The 26,587-nt window shown below is 39.3% G+C and overlaps 1 protein-coding gene across 1 annotated transcript in view; it reads right to left on the bottom strand.

Annotated features, from left to right (window-relative positions):
- Positions 1 to 26,587, bottom strand: part of LOC145397204 (glutamate receptor ionotropic, kainate 4-like) — a 156,489-nt gene that overhangs the window by 54,202 nt on the left and 75,700 nt on the right. Inside the window, exons 8-10 of the mRNA XM_080270399.1 lie at positions 16,837 to 17,057; positions 14,203 to 14,374; positions 8,115 to 8,214 (exon numbers count right to left, since the gene is read on the bottom strand). Coding sequence (XP_080126525.1) covers positions 8,115 to 8,214; positions 14,203 to 14,374; positions 16,837 to 17,057 — 493 coding nt within the window. The remainder of the gene's footprint in view (positions 1 to 8,114; positions 8,215 to 14,202; positions 14,375 to 16,836; positions 17,058 to 26,587) is intronic.

The raw sequence follows: 26,587 nt of genomic DNA, 5'->3' as shown, positions 1-26,587 counted from the left end.
CAGGACTGGGGTATTGGTATTAGCGGGGATATCTTTACGACATGTCGGCAGGTCTTCTGGTAGATTGGTAAAGTCTACTTTACATGAAATTCATATCCTTAAATTGTTCCCTGCCCCAGCGGGGATCTGAACTTGGGTCCGGTAGGACCGCAGGCCACCTCTCTAGCGATTGAGCCACCGCCTCCCATTTACTACGCTGGGTGGTAACCATTTAACCAAATAATGGCACCTGGTGGTTTAGTGTGTAATTACGGCGCTCCAATCGAATTGAGCCGGTAAAGGTTTATATCCAAGGAATGGTTGGGGTTATTGCTCATGTAATGCCACTCAAGGATGAGTGAGGCAGGTGACTCTCGTCTTAAATGTCAGGACCAATTTGCCTCGCCCCGGGCTCCTACGCTCCTCATGGGGCAACGTAGGATTGGATGATGGTTGGATGGATGGATGGATGGATTATTATTATTATTATTATTATTATTATTATTATTAATTATTATTATTATGATTATCATTGTTGTTGTTGTTCAACCCTGGTCTGTCTGGCCTTGCAAACCTGTCGGTCAATGGTAAGCAACTGCATCTGTGGGGCCGACAGGCCAACTAGGCTGGTAAGGTTAGGAAACTGGTGTGGTTAGTTAAGTAATGGTGATATGGTGGTGATGGTGGAAGACGGTGACGTTAGGAAGATAGTGATGTTGGGAAGGTGGTGTAGTTAGGTGGGTAGCGATGTTAGGAACGTAGTGTAGTTCGTGCTCGTATTTTTTTTTTTTTTTGTAGTAACAGGACAGCGGGAGGAAAAACAAATAAATAAAACAATAATCCACACACCAGATTACTGTTGTCCTCCATTCAAAAAAATCTGTAACTGTTGGACTTGAACAGGTGTTAAGAATGTGGTAAGGTTAGGAAGGTGATGATGTCAAGAAGGGAGTGAGGTTAGGAAGTTGGTACTGTGATATTCGGAATGTGGTGGCAGTGAAGTTAGGTTGGTAACAGATGTAAGATGTGACATCAACGGGGGACGTTGATGCTGGGAATTTAGTAAGATTATTCCATTCACGCCTTTGACGCCCTTTTAAAATTATTCTTGTTATTTCCACATAATTTTTAGACGTTCCACATACAAGGGGTAGACATAGCATTCATTAACCCCTTCACTATTGGAAGTCCTTATTAATTTGAGTAAAGTCTTCAGATGACGGCCAAAGTAAAATACATTTTACTTGTATATTTACAGCGATGTTAGCTGGTGAAAATATACTTACAGCGATATTAGCCAGGGAGAGAGGACTTGTGACGGTCGTAGTGCTAGGAGCTGTGGAACATGTGGTGGAATTGGGTATGGCACTCTCCAGCCAGTGCATATACAGCCCACACTCCGTCACTATTCTCATCCTGTTTGCAAAACATTATAATGATCAGAAGGGAGAGCGTGTGCTATGATTTCACAGTAGTGAGAGAGAGAGAGAGAGAGAGAGAGAGAGAGAGAGAGAGAGAGAGAGAGAGAGAGAGAGAGAGAGAGAGAGAGAGAGAGAGTTTTATGCAAAAAAGAAAGGACGAAAAGTTAGAAGCCCGGATGATTGTTTCCTAAAAAAAAGAAAAAAAAAAAGTCAAAATCAACATACGATCATTCTGAGATGCCTGAACACGTTGCATTTAAAAGACTGGAGGTCATAGGCAGAAGGGAATACAGACAGAGGAAGACATTTCTAGAGCTGACCTGTTGCGAACATGAAACACTGGGAGTAACGGTTAACTCTTGCATTAAAGAGTTAGACAGAAAAGGGAAGAGAGTTTGTTGCCAGACGGGTGCTATAAAACCAGCCATAGCGGTGGAAGAATGCAGGCAGACACTTTAGAGGAGCAGTAACCATTGAAGTAGTGATAGAAAAGCATAAAGATGCAACAGTCGGTGAAAAGACAGAAGTTTATGGAAACCAGAAAGAGGAGGAGAGTTATAGTGACAAAAAGCCTTTGACTCCACCTTTCTTAGAAGACATGTATGTGGGAAGCCTCCCCCCACATGAGAGTTGTTGTCGACACATGGGGGAATAAGACCCCTGTACTATGTCAACAACTGTGTGGGGGGGAAAAAAAGGCACGGAATCGGCTTAATACACCTAATCCATTGGTCAGATATAACATGAGAGGTAATATGATCTTTCCAAGACAAATTCCTAAAGAAAGAAAAGCCAAGTTTGTTCAGTGATACAGGACTGAAGTGGATATTGTTAAAAATTAAAGGATATTCCTGAGGAAAATTTTAACGTGTCGAAAGATGTAAGAGCTAAGTTTTTATGTATTAAAACAACAAGGTTACTTTAACCTCAATCAGAGACATGAGCCAAGTAAAATATTAGGTGTGCCATAACCTCATCCAGTGATTGTTGAAGTAACTGCTGAGATGGACGTTACGAGAAGTGAATGGAACAGTTAAAGGTGGGAATCATCAGTTTATCAGTGGATAGCGTTAGATGTACAGTTTAGGTCACTGATGAAGAGAAGGAAGAGAGTTGGTGATAGCACAGAACCCTAAAGAAAGCTACTATTGACAGCTATAGGAGAAGAACGGTGAGCATGTACAACAGCAGCTACAGAACAACAGACATTAAGCCAGAGATGAAGACACAGAAGGAAAGAAATCTGAAGAGGTAGTATGGGTACTAAACGTTTACGCCATACTCCATCGAAAGCATTTGAGATGGCAAGTGCAATGGCAAATCTTTCGCCAATGTTCCAAGAGGAGGATGAAAGGAAGGTGAGAAGACCGACAGTGGAGCGTCCCATGCGAAAACCATACTGGCGATCGTAAAGATCGTTGTGATAGAAAAGGTGCCTTTTTTATTTATTTTTTGTGCTAAGAATAGTTTCCAAAATTTTAGAGATTTAGGATGTTAGGGAGATTGGGGGATAGTCGGAGGGCCGAGCGTTGTCACCCTTCATTGGGACAGGCTGAATATGAGCAAACTTCCATCAAAAAAGGACAAGTACAAGTCGACAAAGGCGAGCGAGAGACAGACGAGGAAAGTGTACTGTATGTGAGTGAGGAGGAGGGAGGGAGAGGGAGTGGGAGGCCAAGGATGAGGTGGAGGGAAGGAGTGGAGAGGTATATGTGAGAGGGGGGTTTGAGCTCGGAGCAGGGCAGTGATATTGCGGGGAACGGAACGACATGGAGGTGACTTGTTTGTGGCCACCCCTTACGGGATTAAGGCTCTAGATAGACAGACAAGACGACAAAAGGGAAAGAGTTTACTGAAACATTGATTAAACACAGAAGCAGAGTTTGTGTGTGTGTGTGGGTGTGTGTGTGTAAACGAACAATAATTTGATTTTAACCAAATAGGCTGGAATGACTGAGGGTCAGCCATTCAATATTTTTTTTTTTTTTTTACAATAGGTCAAAGGGCAAGGGTAAAATGTGAGGCGAGTGTGTGTGCATGTTAACAAAGCAACTTTAAAAGCTCTGATTTTATTTCAACTACACTTGGTTGCAGAAATGAAGGCCAGCCAAGGAGTAAATAAATTGCTTTTGAGAACAATATTTCAAAGATCAATGTCGCAGAGCAAGTTGCCTTAAATATATTTATTAGATATAGAATAAACTTTTAGAGGGGCTGAGGATAAAGTAAAAATGAAAGGATTCGATTGTGAGAACAGTCAGTCAAAGGTTAAGGTTACAAGGAAAGGTCAAGAACCTAAGACACAGTGCAAGGTAAACTCAAAGAGTTTTGATCTGTGAGAAACATAATTTGGTGGAAGAGTTAAGAGATAGGTCAGATCAAAGGAATTCAATGTTGTGAACAACCAATTAAAGCTCAACGTCACGGTCCAAAGTCAAAGTTCGACAGGTGTGTCTGTGTGTTAAAAAATAAAATGATGACAAACAGTTTATATTTGACCCGGCTCAAACTTGGTGAATGAACTGAGGATCACCCAAGGGGCTGACCAAATGTTTATGAGAATAATAGGTCAAAGTTCAGGGTCTCGTGGCAAGGTCAGATGAAATAGTTTTTATCGGATGTAGACTAAACTTTATGGAAGAGTTTAGGTTAAAACAAGGATGGAGAAATCCAATTTTGAGAACAACCAGTCAGATGTCATGGTCATAGGGAAAGGTCATATGTGAAACTCACTGGGCTAAGCCAACACAAGCAGCTTTGATCTGAGCTGAACCGAACTTCGAAGCACTTAAAGTTCGACAAAAGCGAAGTAATTCGATTTTGATACTAATCAGTTGCAGGAGAAGGTCAGGAGACAAAGTCGTTCGGTTCTTAGACCTTGTAGTGGGGGCAGGAATAGTACAGTCTCAGTGCTCCTTCTTATTAAAAATTTAACAATTATTGTATTTGTTCCACTACACTAACGTAAGTCAAATATATTCATGCCAATACCTGACAATTTTATTGAGATAAGGGAAGGTTTTTCGAACTATAGAACTCATTAACCCTTTCACTACAAAATTACTCCATTATGTGGAAGAAAACTTCCTTGGGGACAAGGAAAAGTGTAAAAGGCATCCTCGTACTTGTTGTTATTGCTATTACTGCTCCTCACCGACACGCCTAGCCCAGTAAACCCCTCGGTTGCAGGTAGGAACTGCCCTTATGAGGCTGTTATTTAGGTTCCCATCAGTTCTGTCTGTGCGGATGTGCAAGTAATGTCTACTATGTGGAGATTTGTATGTGAGTGTGTGAGCTTTATTTCTTGTTAGGGTACGATGTATCCGTTGTGTTCACTATATGGCGTTTTAATGAGGATGTCATCGGCATTTAGCTGAAATATTCTTAGGTTCGCTGTTCAAGGCGGTGATGTCTTGTGCTGGACTGTGTTGTAGATGTAGGGTCTGTGTGCAGGGGCTGAACTGTGGTGTCATGGGCTGTGTGAGACGAGGAGATTTTTGGATGGGTTGGTGAAAATGTGTTTGGTGTGACAGGAGGTGGATGTGTCCCACATGTCACGCACCCATGTGCTGTGGTGATATCTGATGTTTGCAAGTGTATTTCATGCACTCTGGATCTATTCTTTGCATGAGTTACATTAAACAGATTCATGCGTTCGTTCTAGGCTTGTGATGAGTTGGAGCAAATCGGTCCCAGCGTATGTCTCCAGCAAGTATAAGGGGGAGGGAAATTAAAGTAATTTTCCTTTAAGTAAAAAATGGCACAGCGAGCTGCTATCCTCACATGGGAGACAGGGCCCCAAAGGATGACCGAGATCTTCCTTGCAGAACGTAGGGTAAGTCGAGAAAGTTCAGTTCTCAGGCCAAAGTCACACTTGCTCCTCCTCGCCTGGGCAGGGTAGGCTCCCCTCTCCAGCGACTCGTAGTGAATGTGTTGACCAACTCTATTACTTTCATCATCCTACTACGAACGTTATCATCATCTTCATTATGACCCATTTTCCCACCTAATATTGGGTTGAAGTAGGGTCCAGGAATATCGGAAAAAAGTATAAAGAGGGAAAATTGGCAACAGCATATCGAGTGAAATGTGTCACACATTTACGAATCATTCAAGCCCCAGATATGTAGGTTACACCTCAGGTGCCTGTCTACATTATATTATTGTATTTTATATATTTTTTATAGACCCAGTTCACATTCCCTCAAACTTCTTGCTCGGGTATTTATTTTTATGTTAAATAAACTGGTCTTAAGCTACTGCAATGGGATATAAAATTCATAATTTCTCGGCCAATGTCTGAGGCATTTTTAATCCATTTCGCTGCCGACATTATCCAAAAGCAAATATTAGGTTTTCATTCACAAAGTTATTTATTTGTCATGTTTTTATTCTGAAACCTTTCCTTGTATCTAATTCTTACTACGCCCAGACAATTCGAACTCAGGTTAGATGTATCTTGTACTGAAAGATTTAATGAGGACAATACTTAATCTCATCCAACTGTAAAAGTCATCTATTTTGAATACATTCATTTGGTAGTGAAGAGGATAAATGTTTCACTATAACAAAGTTTTTATTTTATTTTAACTAACTTTAAACTATTTTATGTAACTCTGGGAGGACATCCAATAGCATCAGGGTTTTAGAAAGATGTAACGAATTTCTTCCAGGTCGAAGTTTTTCATTTGCTGAGGGAAATCATCTGGTAGCAACAAAAATAATATAAAAAGGCCATCATGTTGAATGGGTTAATCTAATTCCTACTACAGTGTCCTCTTTTATTCTTATTCTTGGTGTCTTTAGATAACATTATTCAAGTTAAGAGGAACCTTTAGTTGAAAAGTGGATAATGAAGGCTGCAAATTGCCACTCTAATATAAAACCTCACTTCTTGAATGGCAGCATCGTACTGAGGTAGCAAGAGTTTATAAAAATCTTCATAATGGATGGACTGAGCTCTTTGCCGTTTTATATATTATACACACAAAAATTATTATCGTAAATATGCCCTTCATTACCAAAGATTTCTCTTGATTTTAATGAAGCCATCTGCGGCAACAGAGAAACCATAATTTCGGTAAAAAGGTAGATTTCTTTTTTTATCAGTTAAGTTCAAGGACGTAACTTTTATCGTTTTCTAGCTACAGACCAATATACTGAACTTGATTTTTAGAACTAAATGGATCAAATATAGCTTTCACCAACCTTTCAACTCGAGAATTTAATTTGAATTTTCTTCTCTCTACCACCAGACAGTTTTATTCAGCGTAGGAATAATGTTTTGCAATAAGGAGGTTGAAAGTCTATTTCTGCCCTTCCATTCTGAAAAGTCTCCTTCAAGTTGAATGAAATTGGCTGGTGGTGACAACCATGAAATAAAAAGAAGACATAGTAGTGAATGGTCAACGATGAATTTTTTGTTCTGCCATCTGAGTTTTATTCAACATGGCAATGGCCTCTGGCGGAGAAGAAACTTAGTGGAGCTTACATTTAACCACCTTAGTTTGAAAAATATCTTCGAAGAGTAGTAAAATAACCTAGAGGTAGGGAAAATATAATGATCAATACGTTGTTGAAGTCAAATGATGATCCCTTCCCCACTTGTTACTGAACTTCTCTTCAGATGACGTCTTGTTGGTCTAGTCTTGCTACTACCAGGCGATTTGATTCAGATTAAAACAAGATTTCGAACTGGAGGTGTAAGATATGACCACCAATTAACTCCCAGTGCGAGAATCTCTCGTAAGTTTAACTGAAATTGTCTGAAATCAGTAAGAATAAACTAAAAATACGCTATTGAATTAGGAGTTTAAATTTTACCTTATTTATGGTTCACATCTTCAGCTCGACCGGCTTAGATAGCTTTTTTTTTTTTTTTTTTTTTTTTTTTTTATCAGGCCACTAACGAAATTATTTAGCGCATCCTGCACAGTGAAGTCTTTTATGTTACACAGTTACTAATATCAGGCAGATATATAACCACTAGAGGGGCTTTTAAATTGAACAAGTATTTACAGACATCATATCACCTTCGAACCAAGGGACCCTCCCTTAGTTAACAAAAAAAAAAAAAAAAATTGTAGGTAGCAAGAATAAACTAAGACGTCATCGTACATGCAGGGGCGTGGGAAGAATGTCTTGTAGTGAATTGTTAATGAGGTCCATATCTAACCTCACAATTTCGGAAACTGTCTCTGATAAATGGGAAAACCTGTAATATCATTCGATATATACAGCTACTATGTCAAAATGAACATTGCAAATAAAACTTACACCTAACAAATGAAGCCTAGCTGACTGACCGCCTGTGATATTACCATAGTTCCCAAAAGATGTCAGGTTTTCCAACATACATTTTTTGCCTTATGCTGTGATGAATAATGCAATCAGTTACCGATAAAAGAATAAACTCTTGAATTCGACGGCTTCAGCTGTATAACGCATTATGTCTATGACTCTGAAACTGCCAAATATCAGGTATGAAGTCTGTTCTGAAACTACATTACTGGGAATACCACATCGGATCCAGTTGTCACTTTATAGAAATTTGCATTAATTTTCGTCCACATATATCCATAAACTTTCAGTGTAACATGCAGTTCTACCTATATTTATCATCTGGTAATACTGTCTTTTGATGTGTTATTGCTAATGAGTTGGTGATTCTCCAAACACAAGTCACTGGGTACTCCTACTGGCACTCCTACTTACCTCTGATTAATGGAAGGAGTGAGTGGGCTGTGCTTCTCTGTGATCATGGCAAATATATAAGGTAGAAAAGTGTCCTGTGAAGTGTAGAAGTCACATCTCCCTGTAAAGAAATAACACTGAAAATAACGTATCGAATATATCAAAAGCCTGGCTCACTTTTTTACAAGCAGCCGTAGATTCATTGGCATGGAAGACTTACGAGTAGTACTTTTGTAGTGATAAATTTTGCATACTGGACCTTAATGCTGTCTTATATGATATATTCCCTTTTAATATCGACCTGACTTGGATCAGTCACTTACAAGTACGTGAACATTCTTAGGCTCCTATACTAGCTCTCAACTGAATGAAACTGTCAGGCAATAATTGGAGAAATGACTAAAGCTGAATCTGAACATGGACGGGTTAATAAGGACATAATTTGCATCAGTCACATACAAGGGGATGTTAGGGAATAAAATACAAAATTCTTGTGCGTCGATAGATCTTGTTAAGATAGATCGCCAGTCAACGAGCACTACTGCCCAGAGAATATACTAAAAGGAATACGAATAATAACCACCACCACCACCACAGTCATCATCGTCGTCTTCATCATCATTATTGTGTGTTTTTAACCCAGCACAAGAAGGTGTGAGGTCGAATGTAGGAAGCTAGGAAAAATAAAAAGTGAGCGGGGGATGTTAAAAAGAGCATGCACAATGAAACAGGTCACACTCATTCACTCACTGTTCAGTTTTCTAGAATCCTGACTATACCTCACAGACTCGCCTATCCACACATTTGCGCTTCATAATTACCTATCAGACAGAATCAGTAAGACGACTGACAGAAAAACAAAATTTGCACAAGTAAACAAGTGAGTTTTGATAAAATCTGAAGAATATTTGAGTTATTCTCATTCTTAACTCCCTCAGAACGATGACACTCATAAAATTCTATTCTTACCACCTACATTTTTTCCCAACTATGATTTGATCGAGCTGGAGAGGTTCTTGACACTATTTAGTTTATAATTATAATTATAGTTATTATTATTATTATTATTATTATTTTTTTTTTTAGCTTAGAGGATACTTTCTCATGCTCAAGAGCTTAGACCAGGCTGCCATTATCATACTCTATAAAAAGGTTTTTATAAACTTAACAGAACAGTGGAGGTGGATGGAGTAGTTGGTGAGTGGAGTGTGCCTGCATAGATGGATGAGAATGGTAGTCGTTTAGTGGACATTTGTGCTGGGAGGGGGTTGGTGATAGCCAATACCCTCTTCAGACACAAAATGATCCATAGGTACATGTGGCGAGTGATGAGAAGGGTGGGAGGTGAACTGAATGAACGGAGGACAATGATTGACACTGCGTGTGAGGATGATAGGATGATAAGGTGTGTAATGGATGCAAGAGCATATAGAGGTTGAAGGAGTGGTCTGTCTGACCACAACATGGTGGTGGTGAGAATCAAGGTCCAAATGAAATGGAGAAATAGAAGAAGGAAAGGACAGGAGGAAGTAATTCATACAAGGAGGATGAAAAAGGTTAAAAGAGGATGGAAAAATGGTAGAATATTAGAGGGAAGTGGAGGAGCGATTGGGTAAATATGGATTAGAGCGGATGGGAGACATGGACTGTGTGTGCAAGATATTCACAGAAGAAACTTGTGCAGCATGTGAGGTGGTGTGTGGGGTGAAAAGAAGACGAAAGGGGGTGCAGGGAACAGCATGGTGGAATGAAGAGGTGAGACAGGCTGTGGCACAAAAGAAGAAAGCATATAGTGAGTGAATGAGAAAACAGAGGCGTGGAAGAAGTTGAGAGACGGAAGAGAGTTATATGTAGAGAGTACGAGATAGTGAAAAGATTAGTAAGAGAGAGTAAGAAGTGAGTGGATGAAGAATTTGGAAGGAATTTGAGTGTAAAGCGGAGGGAATGCAAGAAAATGGTCTGGAAAGAGGTAAAGAGAGACAGGGTGTCAAAGAAGTTAGTCGGGGAGTGAAAGAAAAAATGGTAGATTCCTAGTGGAGAAGGGAGAAAAAGTGAGCTGATGGAGAGAACACTTTAAGGAATTTTTGAACATAAAGAATGAAAGTAATGAGAGTATAAATGCCTGGGGAATGGCTAGGAGAAGGAGGGATGTGAGAAGAAAGGAAGGAATCAGTAAGATGGAAGTTGTGGAAGTAATGAAGAAAGTTAAAATGGGAAAAGCCCCAGGAATTGATGGAGTGTGTGGTGAAATGCTGAAGCATGGGGGAGAGATAGTAGTAGAATGGATGTGGAAGATGTGCAGATTGGCCAGGGAGGAAGGTAGAGTCACGGAGGATTGGAAGTCAGGTATAATTATTCCCTTGCAGAAAGGGAAAGGGGAAAATGAAGTGTGTGGTAATCATAGGAGCATTTGTCGTTTTTGTGTAATAGGAAAAGTATATGGCAGGATACTTACTGACAGAGTTAGGGAAATAACAGAGGAATTAGGTGGAGAAAAACAGGGAGGTTTTAGGAAGGGAAGAGGTTGTGTAGGTCAGATACTCAATCTTAGATCTTTAGTGGAAAAGTTTCTAGAGAAGGGAAAGAAATTGTATGCGGCCTTCATGGATTTGGAGAAAGCATATGACAGGGTGGATAGACAAGGATTGTGGAAAGTATTAAGAATGAAGTAGATGGGAAGTTGTTGAATGCCGTGAAGAGTATGTATTGGGTGGTAAGGCAGCAGTGCGTGTGGATAGTGAACTGAGTGAATTTCTCTATTTAAAGGTTGGATTGAAACAGGGATATGTCATGTTTCCATGGCTGTTCAATCTGTATATAGATTTTTTTTTTTTTTAAATAACAGAACAGAGGAAGGAAAAAAAATGAAAAAAAGAAAATAAATCAATGCACCAGATTACTAGTGTCCTCTGTTCATAAAACATCCGTAACATGTAAACTTGAACAGCTATACGTTGAAGTTTGGAGGGAAACAACTCAGGGGAAGAAAGTTCCAGAGAGATGCAGTTCGAGGAATGAAAGAATTCTGATAGGCAGAAGTTCTGCAGTATGGTTGAGTGACATTCCAGTCATGAGCTTTGCCAGATGCCCGCGTAGCACGATGGAAGGCATGGAGAGGTGGCACAATGGACGAAACGTCGTCTGAGCATTTGCTATAAAAATATCTGTAAAATAACGCAAGGGAGGCAACATTCCCTCTTACTTGTAAGGGAGGTAGTTTGTTAGTAATAGCAGGGTTATGAATAATTCTAACGGCTTTGTTCTGAATTTTGTCTAGTTGTTTTAATGCAACCTCACCACATCCATTCCACAAAGGTGAGCAGTATTCAAGCTGAGAGCGCACATGACTCTTATAAATTATAGCCAACTGCTCGTCAGTGAAGAAGTTACGGACTCTGTACATTAATCCAAGTTTCTTTGAGGACATGAGAGGTCCAGCTGAGGCATTGTTAAGCGAGACGCCGAGAATTTCAATACTTTTGGAAATGGGAATATTTGTAGCACTGAAGGTAATATACAACTCTGACAATACCTGTCTTTTAGTAAATTGTATATATTTAGTTTTACTAGCATTAAATGAGACAAGATTATTTTGTCCCCATTCACTGATCGTGGATGTCTTGTTTTAAAGAGATGGCTGGACTGAGTTGAGAGCTAGAAATATCAGACTTTGTAAATGGATGTATGAGTGTGAATGAACTATGAAGTGTTGAGTCATCTGCATATGAATGGATGGGATTGTGGGTGACAGATAAGAGATCATTAATATGAACGAGGAACAGGGTTGGTGAAAGAACTGATCCCTTCGGCACGCCGGCGTTAATTGAGTGGAAATTGGAAACATCATCTACTTTTACTCTAATTTTTCTGTTGCTGAGATATGAGGAAATCAAAGGAACGTAAGAGTTTAGTTCATAGCAAGGGAGTTTGGACAACAGGGAACGGTGCCACACTCTATCGAAAGCCTTAGAAATATGCAGGGCTACTGCGTGAGTTTCTCCATGTAGGTCAACTGATTGATGGATGGTATGAGTCAGGAGATTGAGTATGTCAATGGTGGATCTTTCTTGGCGAAAATCATGTTGTCTATCACTAATTAAGTTGTTGGATTCAAGATGTTTAACTATGTGCTTATTAATTACAGTTTCAAAAACCTTACCAAGAGAAAATGTGACAGCTATTGGTCTGTAATCAGAGGGGTCAGAGGAACTTCCTTTCTTTGGAATTGGGTGGATATTGGCTTCTTTCCATGAATATAAATGAGATACAAGATAGGACAGTGGATGTTGGAGCGGCCCTAATGGAGAGGATGGAGAGCGAGAGAATGACGAGAAGAGTGTATGTGAGAGAGGGGGAGAGGAAAGAGTTAGGGGGAGGCCAAGGAATGAGTGCTTGGAAACTCCTTGTAGTGTTGTTTGCTGATGATACTGTGTTGTTAAGTGAAGACGATGGGGAGTTGCAAGGTTTGGCGGATGAGTTTGGGAGAGTGTGTAAGAAACGTAATCTAAAGGTGAATGTAGGGAAGAGTAAAGTTATGGTTCGAAAGAAGTGAAGTCAGCGAATGTACAGTGAAGTTGGATGAGGAGGAGCTGGGAAATGTGAGTGCGTTTAAGCACATGGGTAGTGTGATGAGTAAGGATGGAAGTTTAGAGGGTGAAGTGATTGAATGGATACAACAAGGATAAAAGGTTGCTGGTTCTCTGAAAGCAGTGATAAGAAACAGGGAATTGAGCATGGAAGTGAAATAGTTACTACATTACAATACTGTGACACCAACTCATTCATATGGAAGTGAAGCTTGGACCTTGCTGGAGGGACAGAAGTCAAGAGTGAAAGCAGTGGAAAAGAGCTATTTGAGAGGAGCATGTGGAGTCTCATGGAGAGACTGACTGACAAATGGGGAAATGAAAGAGAGTTATGGTATGGATGTGGATGTGATACGAAGCTTTAGGAGAACCACACTGAGGTAGTTTGGCCATGTGGAGAGGAGGGAGAATGAGAAACTGACAAGGAAAGTGTATGTGAGTGATGGGGAGGGAGAGGGGAGAGTTATTGGGAGGCCAAGAATGAGATGGAGGGATGGAGTGGAGAGATACATGAGAGCAGGGGGGTGAACTGGGGGACAGGGCGACATGGAGGGGATTTGTTTGTGGTCACCCCTTTCGAGATGAAAGCGTCTGGCAATAGATAGATCGATAGATAGATAAAATAGTCTTTCGACATCCTGCATAAAATGGGGAGTCGTACTTAAGGAGCTAATGTAATGCAGCAAGATACAACACGGCACTAGACTCCCTTTGAAATGGTTACAAAGGACCTGCACATAGTGATCTAGAAATAAATTATATTCATACGATATCTAGAAATCAAAATTGATAAATGTCAAAGCGCTTTCTTAACGTCTCTACGAATAGACCAATAAGAGAAAAGTCAAAACCAAACTGAACTTAATCTAAACTAAATCTCTTTTTTCTGGTTATCCAGTACAGATGTCCACAACGCGGTTTGAGAATTATCTTCCTTCGATTCCTTTGATCCCAAAATACACACAACACTGGGGATCCAAGTTTGATCTGAATTTACACACACACACACACACACACACACACACATACATATATATATATATATATATATATATATATATATATATATATATATATATATATATATCTATCTATATTACAACTTAATGTTCCTGTATGTCAGTCTGGTTGTCTGTAATGCAAACTTTTTTACACATTACGTAAAAATTGTAAAAGGTTTCAACAAACTCCAAAAGAGAAAGTTGCTGAGGAACCTTTGGAAACCGGAAACCGTTCCAGTTTGTCTTTCAGCTGTGTTGTAATGATGCAATCCATTTTAGACGGATGTTTGACAATTTCAACACTCCTGATGGTAGTGATCCTTGAACCCAGCCACTGCGGAAAATGTCACATTGAAGCTGGGCAAAAAGTGACACTGAAAAGTAGTTTTTTTTTTTTTTTTCATTTCTGGTCATATTTGGTATTTTTATTATATCAGCGAACCCAAAGAGAGAGGATGACATATTTTCTAGACGTAACTTAAATCCTTCCTATGTGTAAAAGGAAGCATGAAATATACTGACCTTCCTTTGTAAAATCTTGAGCCATGAAAACTTTAGCTGTGAGATCCTCTATAACCAGCACATGTCTGCCAGGCCTGATAAGTTTATCCATGCTGTCGGGGAACTGAGTGGCCTGTTGGAACACTGTACGGCCAGACTCCGCCACCTCACGGAATGCTCCCGATGTTACAGTCTAACAAGAGAGAAAAATGCAATCCGTTATACTGTCACTGTAATGTAGCTCATCACCACAGCATACTTATGCACCACATGCACCTTGCTTTCACAACACAGTCCTACACCATAACTTCAGAAAAAGGTCAAGGATTTCTCGACTGAAGTGGCTGATTTTCTGTAGTCTACTGGATTCACGTCCTGATGAGCCTGAAACCACAACAAAAGCAACAACAACATCATTACTGGGTAGGCTGAGTTTATACTGATTTCCAGGAAAAACAATTAACTTCCACATCATATTTTACTTCATTGTACCTGCTACCAGACATAGCAAATTGTCTCAAAGTATCTTAAACGTTAACAGTTAAACAGTTCGTGCCCGTGTTGCTTTAAAGGGAATACAACTGTCCATTTCTAAAATGAATTGAGGGGGAAACCCGAGGGTTGGACCTATGAGCATAAGCGGAGGACGGTACGCTAATTACCCTGCCAGATAAATCCTAGATGCAGAATCCCTATGCAGTTATGGTTATTGAAAACTATAACCAATGCAACTGAAAAACATAAACCTGAGTTGAGTAAAATTGTCTGAAGATGACATCAGCAACAACAATGACAACAACAGCAAAAACAAAAGACGTCACTGTAGTGAAGGTAAATAAAATGTCGGAAAATAAAAACCAACAGTTGATAAATGAGGTGAACAAATATCAAAGTACTCGCAAAACATCTTAACCTTTTCGGCGTATCTTATTGTCGTCTTCCTGTAGTTTATTCTCACTACTTTCAAACGAATGAATTTAATTTAGGAAAGGCCATTCATGCTAAAGTATCTCCGAAAAAGAATTATAATGTCTTGAGATAACGGGAGTAAAGTACGAGAGAAGCATCATTTGCGACCAAATGTATCTCATTTCCCAGTTTGCTCCTGGTATACCATTATGTGCTGAACAAGAGATCAGTATTCAGTTACATATACAAAAGGGTAGAAGGATGTTTGAAGCTAACCAACCCGGTACTGAACCACGTTCAAAGCCGAACGGAATATTTTTCTTCACTGGGATAGTTTTTCTTTCAACCAGTGGCCCTACTCCTGTCTTTTAGTTGTTCCACGCCCGTCTTTTTACAGCCTTAAGAACTATAAAATCATTTAAATTGCTTAAATTGAATATCTGATTAAAAAAAAAAAACTTTTTGAGATACAGACCCAATTATGTGCACAATAAGGCTTAACAGAACTGGATCAGAAACAGTCATGAGGACGTGGAAACGAATGATACTAAAAAAAAAAAAAAAAAAAAAAAACAACACCAAGAAGAAACTGAGAAATATAATAAAAAACATCATCATTGTGGAGTGGTTAAACAACGAAAGTAGAACGAGAAAATAAAGTGGGAAAAGGCAGTAGGAGACGCAAATGGAGAAGTGGTTGCCAATTTCGAAATATGAGAAAGCAACGGATCAGATATTTTGAAAAGTTTTATCCCCTTCGATCCGATGACGTCATTGTTTAAACTTGTTACTCTCACATGATTTAATTCAACTTATGAAGGACCTCTAATAGTGTAGTGGTGAAGGAATGCTACATCCAACCTCTCTTATTCGAGAACCTTTCCTTGAACTTCATAACATCTCTGAGGGAAGTAAGAGTAAAACATCTTGGTGAAGTGAAGGAGTAGCTGTAGTGGAAGACTTGGCTGGTTACGGTTTAAATGATCACTGCGTGTGACAAGGTAGGAAAAGGAAGAGGCAGAAACATAATACAGAAAATAAACTCACACGACAAATAGTGTTTAAATTTCTGAGTACAACCAGAGATGTATCATCTGCAAACGAGAGCTTTTTTATTTTATAAGTTCTCTTTTTATCTCAGCCCTTTCAGTTCAACGACGTGTTTTTCATTTGAGTCGTATGACCACAAGACAATGGTAGCAAATGATTTTGCTCAACTACTAATGAAGACTCTCTCAAATCCCATTAAGAAACTGCAAGAATATAATTTCAGAGTCATCGCAGTGAAAGAGATATTTTCATTCCACATCCAATACTCATTCATCTATATCCTTCACCAACTCGTCCATAAACAGTAGAATAAACCATAAAGATATGACATACCCGTGACATACCCTTGACGTAATTCAGCTCCACCTGTACCTCAGACCATTTTCCATTCTCCTTTCCCACTTAGATGCAGTCCCTATTCATTCGAGGAAAATTCTTTTAGGTATACTGCTTGAGATCCATTTGGTTATTCAGCTAGCAAACATTCTGTATACAGAGAATCAGAATACTGATCTTGTAGTGGCGTAATTATCTTCCTTAAAAACACGTAAACGTAAACAATGTAGCCATACCATTCACTTGGATGAGAGAATTTTACATCACTTTTGTGCCACTGGCCCTGCCTTATACTCGCACTGAAAATGGACTTGACAGAATATTTAACATGCCTCATATAAGACTGCTGCTCTAACTTACAAAAATATATTGGACATATGCTGTATCAGCCTCCCAGATCATGGTAACTGCGGGGTCATCCAGCACATCCCTGAGAGTCTGATACGGCTGAGGGATGTGTCTGACGGCCAGAAGGGACATGAGGTTGCCGGCGTAGCTCCGTGTCAGCACCAGCGTCATCAGCATCCACATCCCAACCACCACACGTTCCCACCAGAACCGTATACTGATCTCTCTTGTGGCTACAGGACAAAATTAATGTAAATAGATATGCAGTTATCCCTATACACTCAGAAAGAACATGGAAGCTGCATATCCAGTCTTTCGATACGCATGCCGTTATGAAAGAATTACAAAACAAGAAGCGGTGCCAAGGCACAGCAAACCTGTTCCCGGCAGTGATTTTAGTGCTGACGTATAAACACAGCAGGATATCTATTCAAAGATGTCACACCAAATTTGGAGTAAATAGGGTGAAAATTGACAATTTTATCCTCATTTGAAATTTTAGGACCGACCCACCTGACATTGACGCCCTTCCGTTAACTTGGGGGTGACCCCTCTGAAGTAATAAGGTATTTTTATAGGATGCACAATTGATAGATGACCCTTTAGGTTTTGGTTTTATGTCGATTTGACGAATTTAAAAGGAGTTAAGGCGAAAAAACGATTTTTACCTGTCCCTTTATTTTTGTTTTTTACATTCTTTGGCCATGTGGAGAGAATGGAGGGTGAAAGACTGACGAAGAGAGTGTATGTGAGTGAGAGGAAGAGGGAGGGGAGGCCAAGGATGAGATGGAGGGATGGGGTGGAGAGGTATATGAGAGAGAGGGGGTGTGAGTTGGGAGCAGGGTAGTGAAATGGCGGGGGACAGGGCGACTTGGAGGCGATTTGTTTGTGGCCACCCCAATCGGGATTGAGGCGTCTGGCAATAGATAGATAGATAGATAGACATTCTTTGGGCCTACAGCCTGGGCCTTGGCCCAGTTAGCCCAAAATTCAGTCAGGTGATGAGAAGGTCCTAGCCCATCATCCCTGTAATTTTAGTCAAAATCGCATGAGTAGTTTTCACGTAAAGTTGTTAATAGACAGACAGACAACAGACAAACAAACATAAAACAGACAAACTGAGTGAAAATAATACCCATCCCCGATCCCCTCCAGGGTGGGGACGGGTAAAAAATATTACTACGGCATAAACGAAGATAGTTTCTCGATGGAAAAGCAACGTGATCGTAATGGTGGCACATGTGAATGAAATATATTTCAGAGGGTGTAAGAAGTTTAATCCTAGATAGGTAATGTGGGGTCTCAGAGACCCCAGTCCCCGAAATTTAATTTTAAAAAATATGAGCATAAGGTCTACAGATCTGTCCGTCTCATTACCTTCCTGCCTAGTGATGCTCTTCATGGGGATGATGGGGTCATAGCTGTACCTGGCTCTGATTTTGCTCTATAGAGCCATTGGGGTATGTTAGACCCCAGATTACCTATAATGTAACCTCAGTTGAGCCCTCTTGTGATTTTTTTATTTCAATTTGCTGTCTTTCTCCTTTTGTATACAGAAGGTCCCAACATCGGTCTACTGCAGACCACCCAAGGAATCATGATATTACTTTTCAATTTTGCAAGATTTAATATTAAAGTTTTTATACCTAAAATTTAACCATTTTTGTATAAATTTTAAAAAAATACATATTTTTTCGATTAACCTTTATTTTTTCTGGCCCTATTTACAGATAATGGGTTGAATTATTTGTGTATTGAAGCATTTTGAAATATCTCAAACGGAAGTTTTTTTTTTTTTCCGTGGGGTCTGTCAGACCCCACGTTACCTAATATAGTAATAAAATCAAGATTACCTTACAAGGGTTAATGAGTTTCACTCAAAATACGATGTTTGGTGCATTACCAGGATGCGGGACTTGTGCATCCCATTATCATTTTGCCCTATTATTTGCAAGTGGCAGTAGTAGTTAGCGGATGGGAACCCAGTTCAAAACATATCCTAAGATATAAAAGTGATATCTGCCCTCCATCACCTATTTTATATACATTGTAAGTTGTGGAAGGGGCTAACTCCTCGAAAACAATGGTGGAAATATTTGTATAGTGAAAGACATTATCAAAGAACCAAGTAAACTGACCTGAGAGGTTTTGTTTAAGTCCATGTGCTCACTTCTCCCTATTTGCGATTGCTTTTATTTTTGGGAATGGGGGGAGGGGCTGTCCCCCAAGAATAATTGGGAAGTCATGCTTCCTAAACATGACATTACAAATGAAAGTCCATTGTACAACATGTACACTGATGCTGAAAGACAGATCTGGATAGAAATATCTTGGTGGTAGAACCTGAGAGTTGGCGACGTCTCTGTCCCCCTCAGACGACTCACCATACTACCACCCATCGCAGTGTGGTTAGTTGGCTGGCCACACCGTGGGACTAGAGAAGGTGATTATAAAGGGAGACTTCAATGCCAGAATGGGAGATCCGTGTTTCATGGATTTGGGCGGTACCGAGTATGAATCACTGAGCTCTATAACGTAGAGAGACTGTCCTATGGGTGTTGCCGTGTAGTTTTTTGGTCCTTCGCCAGGGCGGAACTGGGGGAATGACAGCCATGTTTAAGCACGCTGCCTTTTGAAATCAGCCCATGGGTCCGGAAAATATAGTGCCGTGTTTCACTTTGGAGCTTACGGATGCAAAAATGGGCACAGGAATTCATCGAAGAGAGATGGCAGTACATATTACAGGAAAAAAATATTTCTTGCTGCTATTTTTAAAAGATTACTGGATATGTTAAATGGCAACCCCCCCCCCCGAAAAAAAAAAATCTTCCTTGTCAAGAAGCACTACAGTATTATCAGCATCTACAGGAAATAGTTATTCTAGCACCTATTCTTAGCAAGAGACAGGTGAGGCCTCCTCTAGCAAGTGAGAATGTAGTTAAAATTTGTCATGAAACTGAGAAATGCTTTCAGATTTTTGCAAAATGACAGAAGAAAAATCTTTGAAAACATCAGTTTATACCACCAGTTATTTCCACAGCTGTGTTACACATCTTTCACAGTATTACTATACAGAAAATATTTGATAGTCCAAACATCCATATGTTTGACACCTCCATCAAGGACAATCATGTTCACATATTAATAAAACTGGTATCACAGTGCCACAATATAATTAGGGTACATCACACAAAAAGAAATTTATCACAAAGAAAGCTATTGGTACTAATGTAAGAAAACGGCTGGCTCGGTTTATTGTTTTTAAAAATCAATATGGAATAATGATAGTAAGTTTATGGATAGGAGATGTGTAAGTAGCACTGTTAATAGCTGGTAGATAATGGCATTGTATATAATGTGCTTATTTAATTTATGATAGCGTAATATTTATTATTTTTATATATGTGCTCTTTCCATCGACTTCAGTTTTATCACTATAAAATCATAATAGGAGGTCATTTAAAAAAAGGTGTGTTCTGCACTGCAGCAACATATGACGCTGTTTCATTCATACTCTTGGCTACATGTACCACATATAATTCGTACGGCTAGGAAGAAAAAATCATGATCTAGTCGTATATATATTTTTGTATTATGATACATGTATATACATATAAGTTTTACTGAGACAGAGAAAACAAACCAAGAACAGTGTTCCAACTGCATTACCATGGTGGAGGCGACGAGTACGGGTGTTTCAAATGGCTACCGTAAGTTACATGCTCGCTGTAGAGACAGCCCCTCCATATTAAAGAGCTCGGCGGTATGAATACAAAGGTGTGATGGACCATGATAAACGATATCGTTGTACCTAAAGATTCCAAGGAAAACAGTAAGGATGTGGCTTAACATGTAAACGAAGAAACCTTTGGATAACTGAAACTGATTTATGTACTGTGAAGGATAACTGTATGTCTGTTCAAAGAGATGACGGTACGTCAAGATGATTGTGAGTCTGTCCATGTTCCAATCAGTGTCACTCTGGCCATAGACAGCGGTTACTGTACGTCTGTCAAGGAGCTGCTGGATAGATCATTTGGACTGATAGACCAATATTATCGACAAACAATGCAAGCAAAATTATGAAAGAATGTGCGTTATATTATGGTGGATCTGGAAGGATTTGTCAGCCCATTACAAGACAGGGCGACGAGGATATAGATACAATGATCAGAATGGGATACGACGTTATTATGGACACCGTTATCATATATACTACACAACAATTGGATCATAGTGAATCGTATGTCCTTACAAATTTTAATAAAGCATACGATCGGGTCCCCAGGAGTATTCCATGGATGATCTTAAGAGTATGGGATGTGGTAAAATATTGATAAAAGCAATAAGGTCAATGTACACTTGTACTTAAAATGTATTAAGGTCTGCAATAATTGATTCGTCTATTGGCGTCCGACAAGGGGCTCCGACCAGCTGTTAACTGTTTATTTTGCATAAAGATCGCATGGTTGGAAAGACTAAAAGTGAAACTGTGAAAGATGGTTTTTTGGGTAGATTCCACACCTTAAAATTAATGCATGATACTGCTATAGTGGCAACTAACAGGGAGATATATGAAAGAAAGATGAGTATTGTGTTGCATTATTGTAATGGTTATGGAATGCTTATCAGAGAGAAGAAAACGAAAGTTTTTGTCATTAATGGCGATGAAGGAGATAAAATGAATCTGATGGTTGACCATGAATTACGCCCCTAGGTATTGTACCTGTACCTGGGGGCCTGGTTAACGGAAACAGGTAAGACGGACAGCGTGTTGCACTTGCATGAGACGAGGAGCGAGGCAATTGTAAACAAGTTTTCATTTTTCTGTGCAGTTGACACGCAAATGCCCTTCGTATAACTAAACGTATATATATATATATATATAAATATATATATATATATATATTTATATAGATAGATATATATATATATATATATATATATATATTTATATATATATATATAGATAGATAGATAGATAGATAGATAGATATAGATAGATAGATAGATAGATATAGATATAGATAGATAGATAGATATAGATATAGATAGATAGATAGATATAGATATAGATAGATAGATAGATAACTTTTCTACCCCGTTCCCGGGCCGGGGGTGAGTTTCCAACGAAGTGAAGCTGTGTTGCCTGTGTTCACCAAACTGTTGTGCCACGTATTTGAGCCATGAATAATCGCTCCAACAATTGAAGCACCGTCACATCATAGGCCCAGAATCGGTTGGCCTACAAATGACGGGCCGGTGAGTCATCGGCCCAGAATAGTGTTAAAAAATATATAACGGCTGGCATTCGGTCGTCTTTGCTCAAATCCTCACTAAAAGTGATAAGCTTTTGCAGATCCACATAGTTATTTTCTGAAGGTTTGGTGAAATTTCGTCCACAACTTATCAACATATCCTGGGAAGAGATAAACTCCCCCCACACACACACACGCCGACCAAAACTACATCGCCTCTCCTTGCTAAAGGCGGGAAATAAAAACTGTTCATAATGGAAGACCTTCTGAGTAACTAGACGGACTCACCTGGGATGTTTAATTCAGATCTATCTAGTAGCCTAAGAGCCTAAGTAGCCAACTAGTAGCCTAAGGCACACACACACACACACACACACACACACACTGAATCTCGTGCAACGGTAGAGGGCGAGTTACAGAAAATTATTCCGTCATGTTTTGCAAGATTGATATTAACTTCGTGTTTATAGTTGGACCTATGCAACTATCACAATTTGAGTACTATGTCATCTTTATATGAAATTCGATGAGCTATAGTAGGTAGCAATGAATCTCCTTGGTTGTAGGTCATATCAGCTCTCTAATCTAACTACACTTATCCATCAACTGAACTGAGAGGAGTAAGAGACTTCTGTCAGGTTAAACACGCTACGCATTTGGAATATTTATACCCACAGTCTGAAACTGCGTTTCCTGTTACGATACAGTTTGGACTGAAGTTTGTAAGAACTTTTACATCTTTTTGTTGAACACTGGTTTTACAGTATGGAAATTGGCAGCATAATATGACTGTAGCCTAAGAAGGTGAAAATTTAACAAAGTATATATTAGTCATGCGAGGCGAAAATTTAACAAGTTAGGCATAATTGGAATAAGTGTAATCTTTACTCTTTCAAGGTTATGGATAAGTGTCAGCTCTACTCTTTCAAGGTAAAAATAAAACACATTTTAGTACTAAACGCCAACCTTACAATATAAAACTAAAAACCGAATCCATCATTGCAGTAATCTAATTTAGCCATTCTTTGGAGGCGGAGAGGGAGGCTCTCACGAAATGGTATTGATATAACTGAGTGTTGGAGCTTCCCATCTATACAAATGTCCCTTTATCTGTCTCCCGAAAAAAGGTGAATGGTAGACTGCAGGAGGAAAACGACTTCATCTTTGAGTCCACTGGGTTCACATTTCTGAGGAACATGCGGCCACAACAACAAGGAAAACAACAACCATAACTACTACTACTGTTACTACTAATAATGATAATATCTAGAAAACTGTAACCGTTAGAGACAGCTGTTGATCTCCACTTATGACGATATTGCTGACAGGCACAAATAACATTTGTTTTAATAACCGATTTTGTAGCAACCAGTTGGTCAGACTGCCACTAAAAGATGTACAGACCTGGTCCAGGACCAGACAAAGCTTCAAGAGCCAAGAGGTGCCTCATTTATGTTTTGGTTTTTCCAGTATGGAAGAGTACTTGAAAAGTGGAGTGTCTGATATATTGAAATGTCACGCATGAATGACCTTCAATTTTTTTCCATACAAATGTTTGGCAAATAACTTTTTTTTTACGGCATTTTCTTCCATGTTCATGTATCAAGAATAGTTGTGGAGTAAACTGGCGTTGAAAACTCTTGGATTTTAGGCATTTTGGACCTATAAATATGAAAAGTTCCCGAAACTCGTTTTTTGTAATAGCTCAAAAGCCATTGGCCTAATTGACTCAAAAAAGTATACAGACCTTGTCCTAGACCAGACAAAACTTCTTAGGACAGGAAGTGCCTCATTTATGTTTTGCTTTTGTTTTGATGGAAGAGGAACTTAAGACCGGGGGTCCGAACTACCTGTATCGAATTGTTAGGCGTGAATGACATTTTTTTTTTCCAAACAAATGTTTGGAAAATAATCATATCACAAGACATCCTTCCATTATAATAGTTTTGGAGTAAACTGAGGTTGAAAAATCATGATTTTTGAACATTTCTGACCTAGTGACGTTAAAGAGTAGGTCAAGATCACTGAAACTGGGCAGTGTAATAGGGTCCTGGTGCTGTTCATCCTTCATAAATATGATGAAAATCAGAGAAGACAAATGACGGAATAATAATAATAATAATAATAATAATAATAATAATAATAATAACAAGAATTATGCAACTGCTGAAGCAATGTTAAAAAAACTCCACATTTCAGATGACAATGCCATATTCCTGATTAGAATTACAAAAAAAAAAAAAAAAATCCACACTTGTACAACAGATATGGTGCACAGTGTTTGAAATATACACAGTATTAGGAGCGTGTGGATGGCGAACTAAGTGAATTTTTCTCTTTGAAAGTTGGTTTGAAACAAGGATGTGTCATGTCTCCATGGTTGTTCAATCTGTACATGGATGGGGTAATAAAAGAGGTACAAGGTAGGGTAGTGGATGTTGGAGCGGCCCTGGTGAGAGAGGATAGTGTTTGGAAACTCCCTGTACTGTTGTTTGCAGATGATACTGTGTTGTTGAGTGAAGACGAAGGGGAGCTGCAAGGCTTGGTGGATGAGTTTGAGAGAGTGTGTAAGAAACGGAACCTAAAGGTGAATGTAGGGAAGAGTAAAGTGATGGTCTTTGAGAGAGGTGAAGTTAGTGAATGTACAGCGAGGTTAGATGGTGAGGAATTGGAAAATGTGAGTACGTTTAAGTATTTGGGTAGTGTGATGAGTAAGGATGGAGGTTTGGAGAGTGAAGTGCTTGAAAGGGTACAGCATGGAAGAAAGGTTGCTGGTTCCTTGAAAGCAGTGATAAGAAACAGGGAAGTGAGCATGGAAGTGAAAAAGTTACTACATGACAGTATTGTGATACCAACTCTAACGTACGGAAGTGAAGCTTGGACATTGTTGGAAGGACACAAGTCAAGAGTGAGAGCAGTGGAAATGAGTTATTTAATAGGAGCCTGTGGAGTCACGTGGAGAGACAGGCTGACGAATGAGGATATAAAGGAGCGTTGTGGTGTGGATGTGGATGTGATAGGAAGCGTTATGAGGAACACACTGAGGTGGTTTGGCCATGTGGAGAGGATGGAGGGCGAAAGACTGACGAAGAGAGTGTATGTGAGTGAGGTGGAGGGGGGAAGAGGGAGGGGGAGGCCGAGGATGAGATGGAGGGATGGGGTGGAGAGGTATATGAGAGAGGGGGGTGTGAGTTGGGAGCAGGGCAGTGAAATGGCGGGGGACAGGGCGACTTGGAGGCGATTTGTTTGTGGCCACCCCAAACGGGATTGAGGCGTCTGGCAATAGATAGATAGATAGATTAAGAGCGGTTGTGGTAAATGGAGCATTATCAATAACACATAAACTGACCATGCAGAAATAACATGATTTTTGTTCTAACCAAAATCTATATATGTGATAATCTAAGTCTAAAAATCGTCAAAAAGCATCAAAGAATATTGTTTTGTCATAATTACTGTTATGAAATCTTAAAAGAACAGACACTCTTAGGTTTCTGATCAAATTTTTTTTTTGCGGATTTTGACCTGTAACCTTGACATCAAGGTCAAGGTCATTTATACTAAGCAAATCATATTTACTTGTGATCCACTGTTTCCACCGAGTTTGGTCAAACTCTGCCAAATACTTTCCTATTTGGCACTTTCATGCAAATGGCGGCCATTTGGATTTTTCTCAGCATCTCAAAAAGTATCTGTTGGATCTCCATATCAGTACCTAGCTGCACTAGTATATGTTGACGATTACATACGGGAACATTGGCAAAGCAATAATTCAGTATTTGTTGCTGTTCACGAGAGCACAAATAGAAAAAAAAATAAGAGTGCTAATGGTAGGATATTTTTTTTCTTTTTGTGCCAAAAGAACCCTGGAACCAAGATACATCACCCCTCAGAATTTCAAGTTTATTTCGAACGGTCTTGGAATGCCAGCCTTCTAGATTCCCCCCCCCCAAAAAAAAAAAAGGAAAAAAGATATAATATCTACATTATCAGTAAGATCTCCACAGGATGTAGAGTTCTTAACTAGAAGACTGCAACTGTCAGAGATACTTACTGATCTCCATCTATGAGAATATTGATGAGCTTATGTTTTTTATTAATAACTCAAAAACCCTTGGTCAAATTGACGCCAAAGATTATACAGATCTGGTCGAGGACCAGGCAAAGTTTCTGGGCCGAGAAGTGTCTCATTTATGTTTTGCTTATTCCTGTATGGAAGACCAATTGCAAATTGTTGAAATGTGGGGTGTCCAAAATATGGTAATGTCACTCATGAATGACCTTCAAAGTTTTATCATACAAATGTTTGGAAAATAATTTCATCACAGGATTTCCTTCCATGTTCATGTATTTATAATTGTTTTGTGGGTAAGTGAGGTTGAAAATTCATGATTTTTGGATATTTTTGGGCCCGTGACCTACAAAAGTAGGTCAAGATCTCTGAAACTGTGTCAGTGTAGTAGTCGTGGTGTCGCAAATCCTCAATAAGTATGATGAAAATCAGC

This window comes from Coenobita brevimanus, chromosome 40 (genome assembly GCF_032717465.1).
Source record: "Coenobita brevimanus isolate Jiangsu-jjx chromosome 40, ASM3271746v2, whole genome shotgun sequence".
Taxonomy (NCBI): Eukaryota; Metazoa; Arthropoda; class Malacostraca; order Decapoda; family Coenobitidae; genus Coenobita; species Coenobita brevimanus.
The sequence above is the reverse complement of the archived record's forward strand: the minus strand, read 5'-3'. Positions and strand labels throughout refer to the sequence as shown.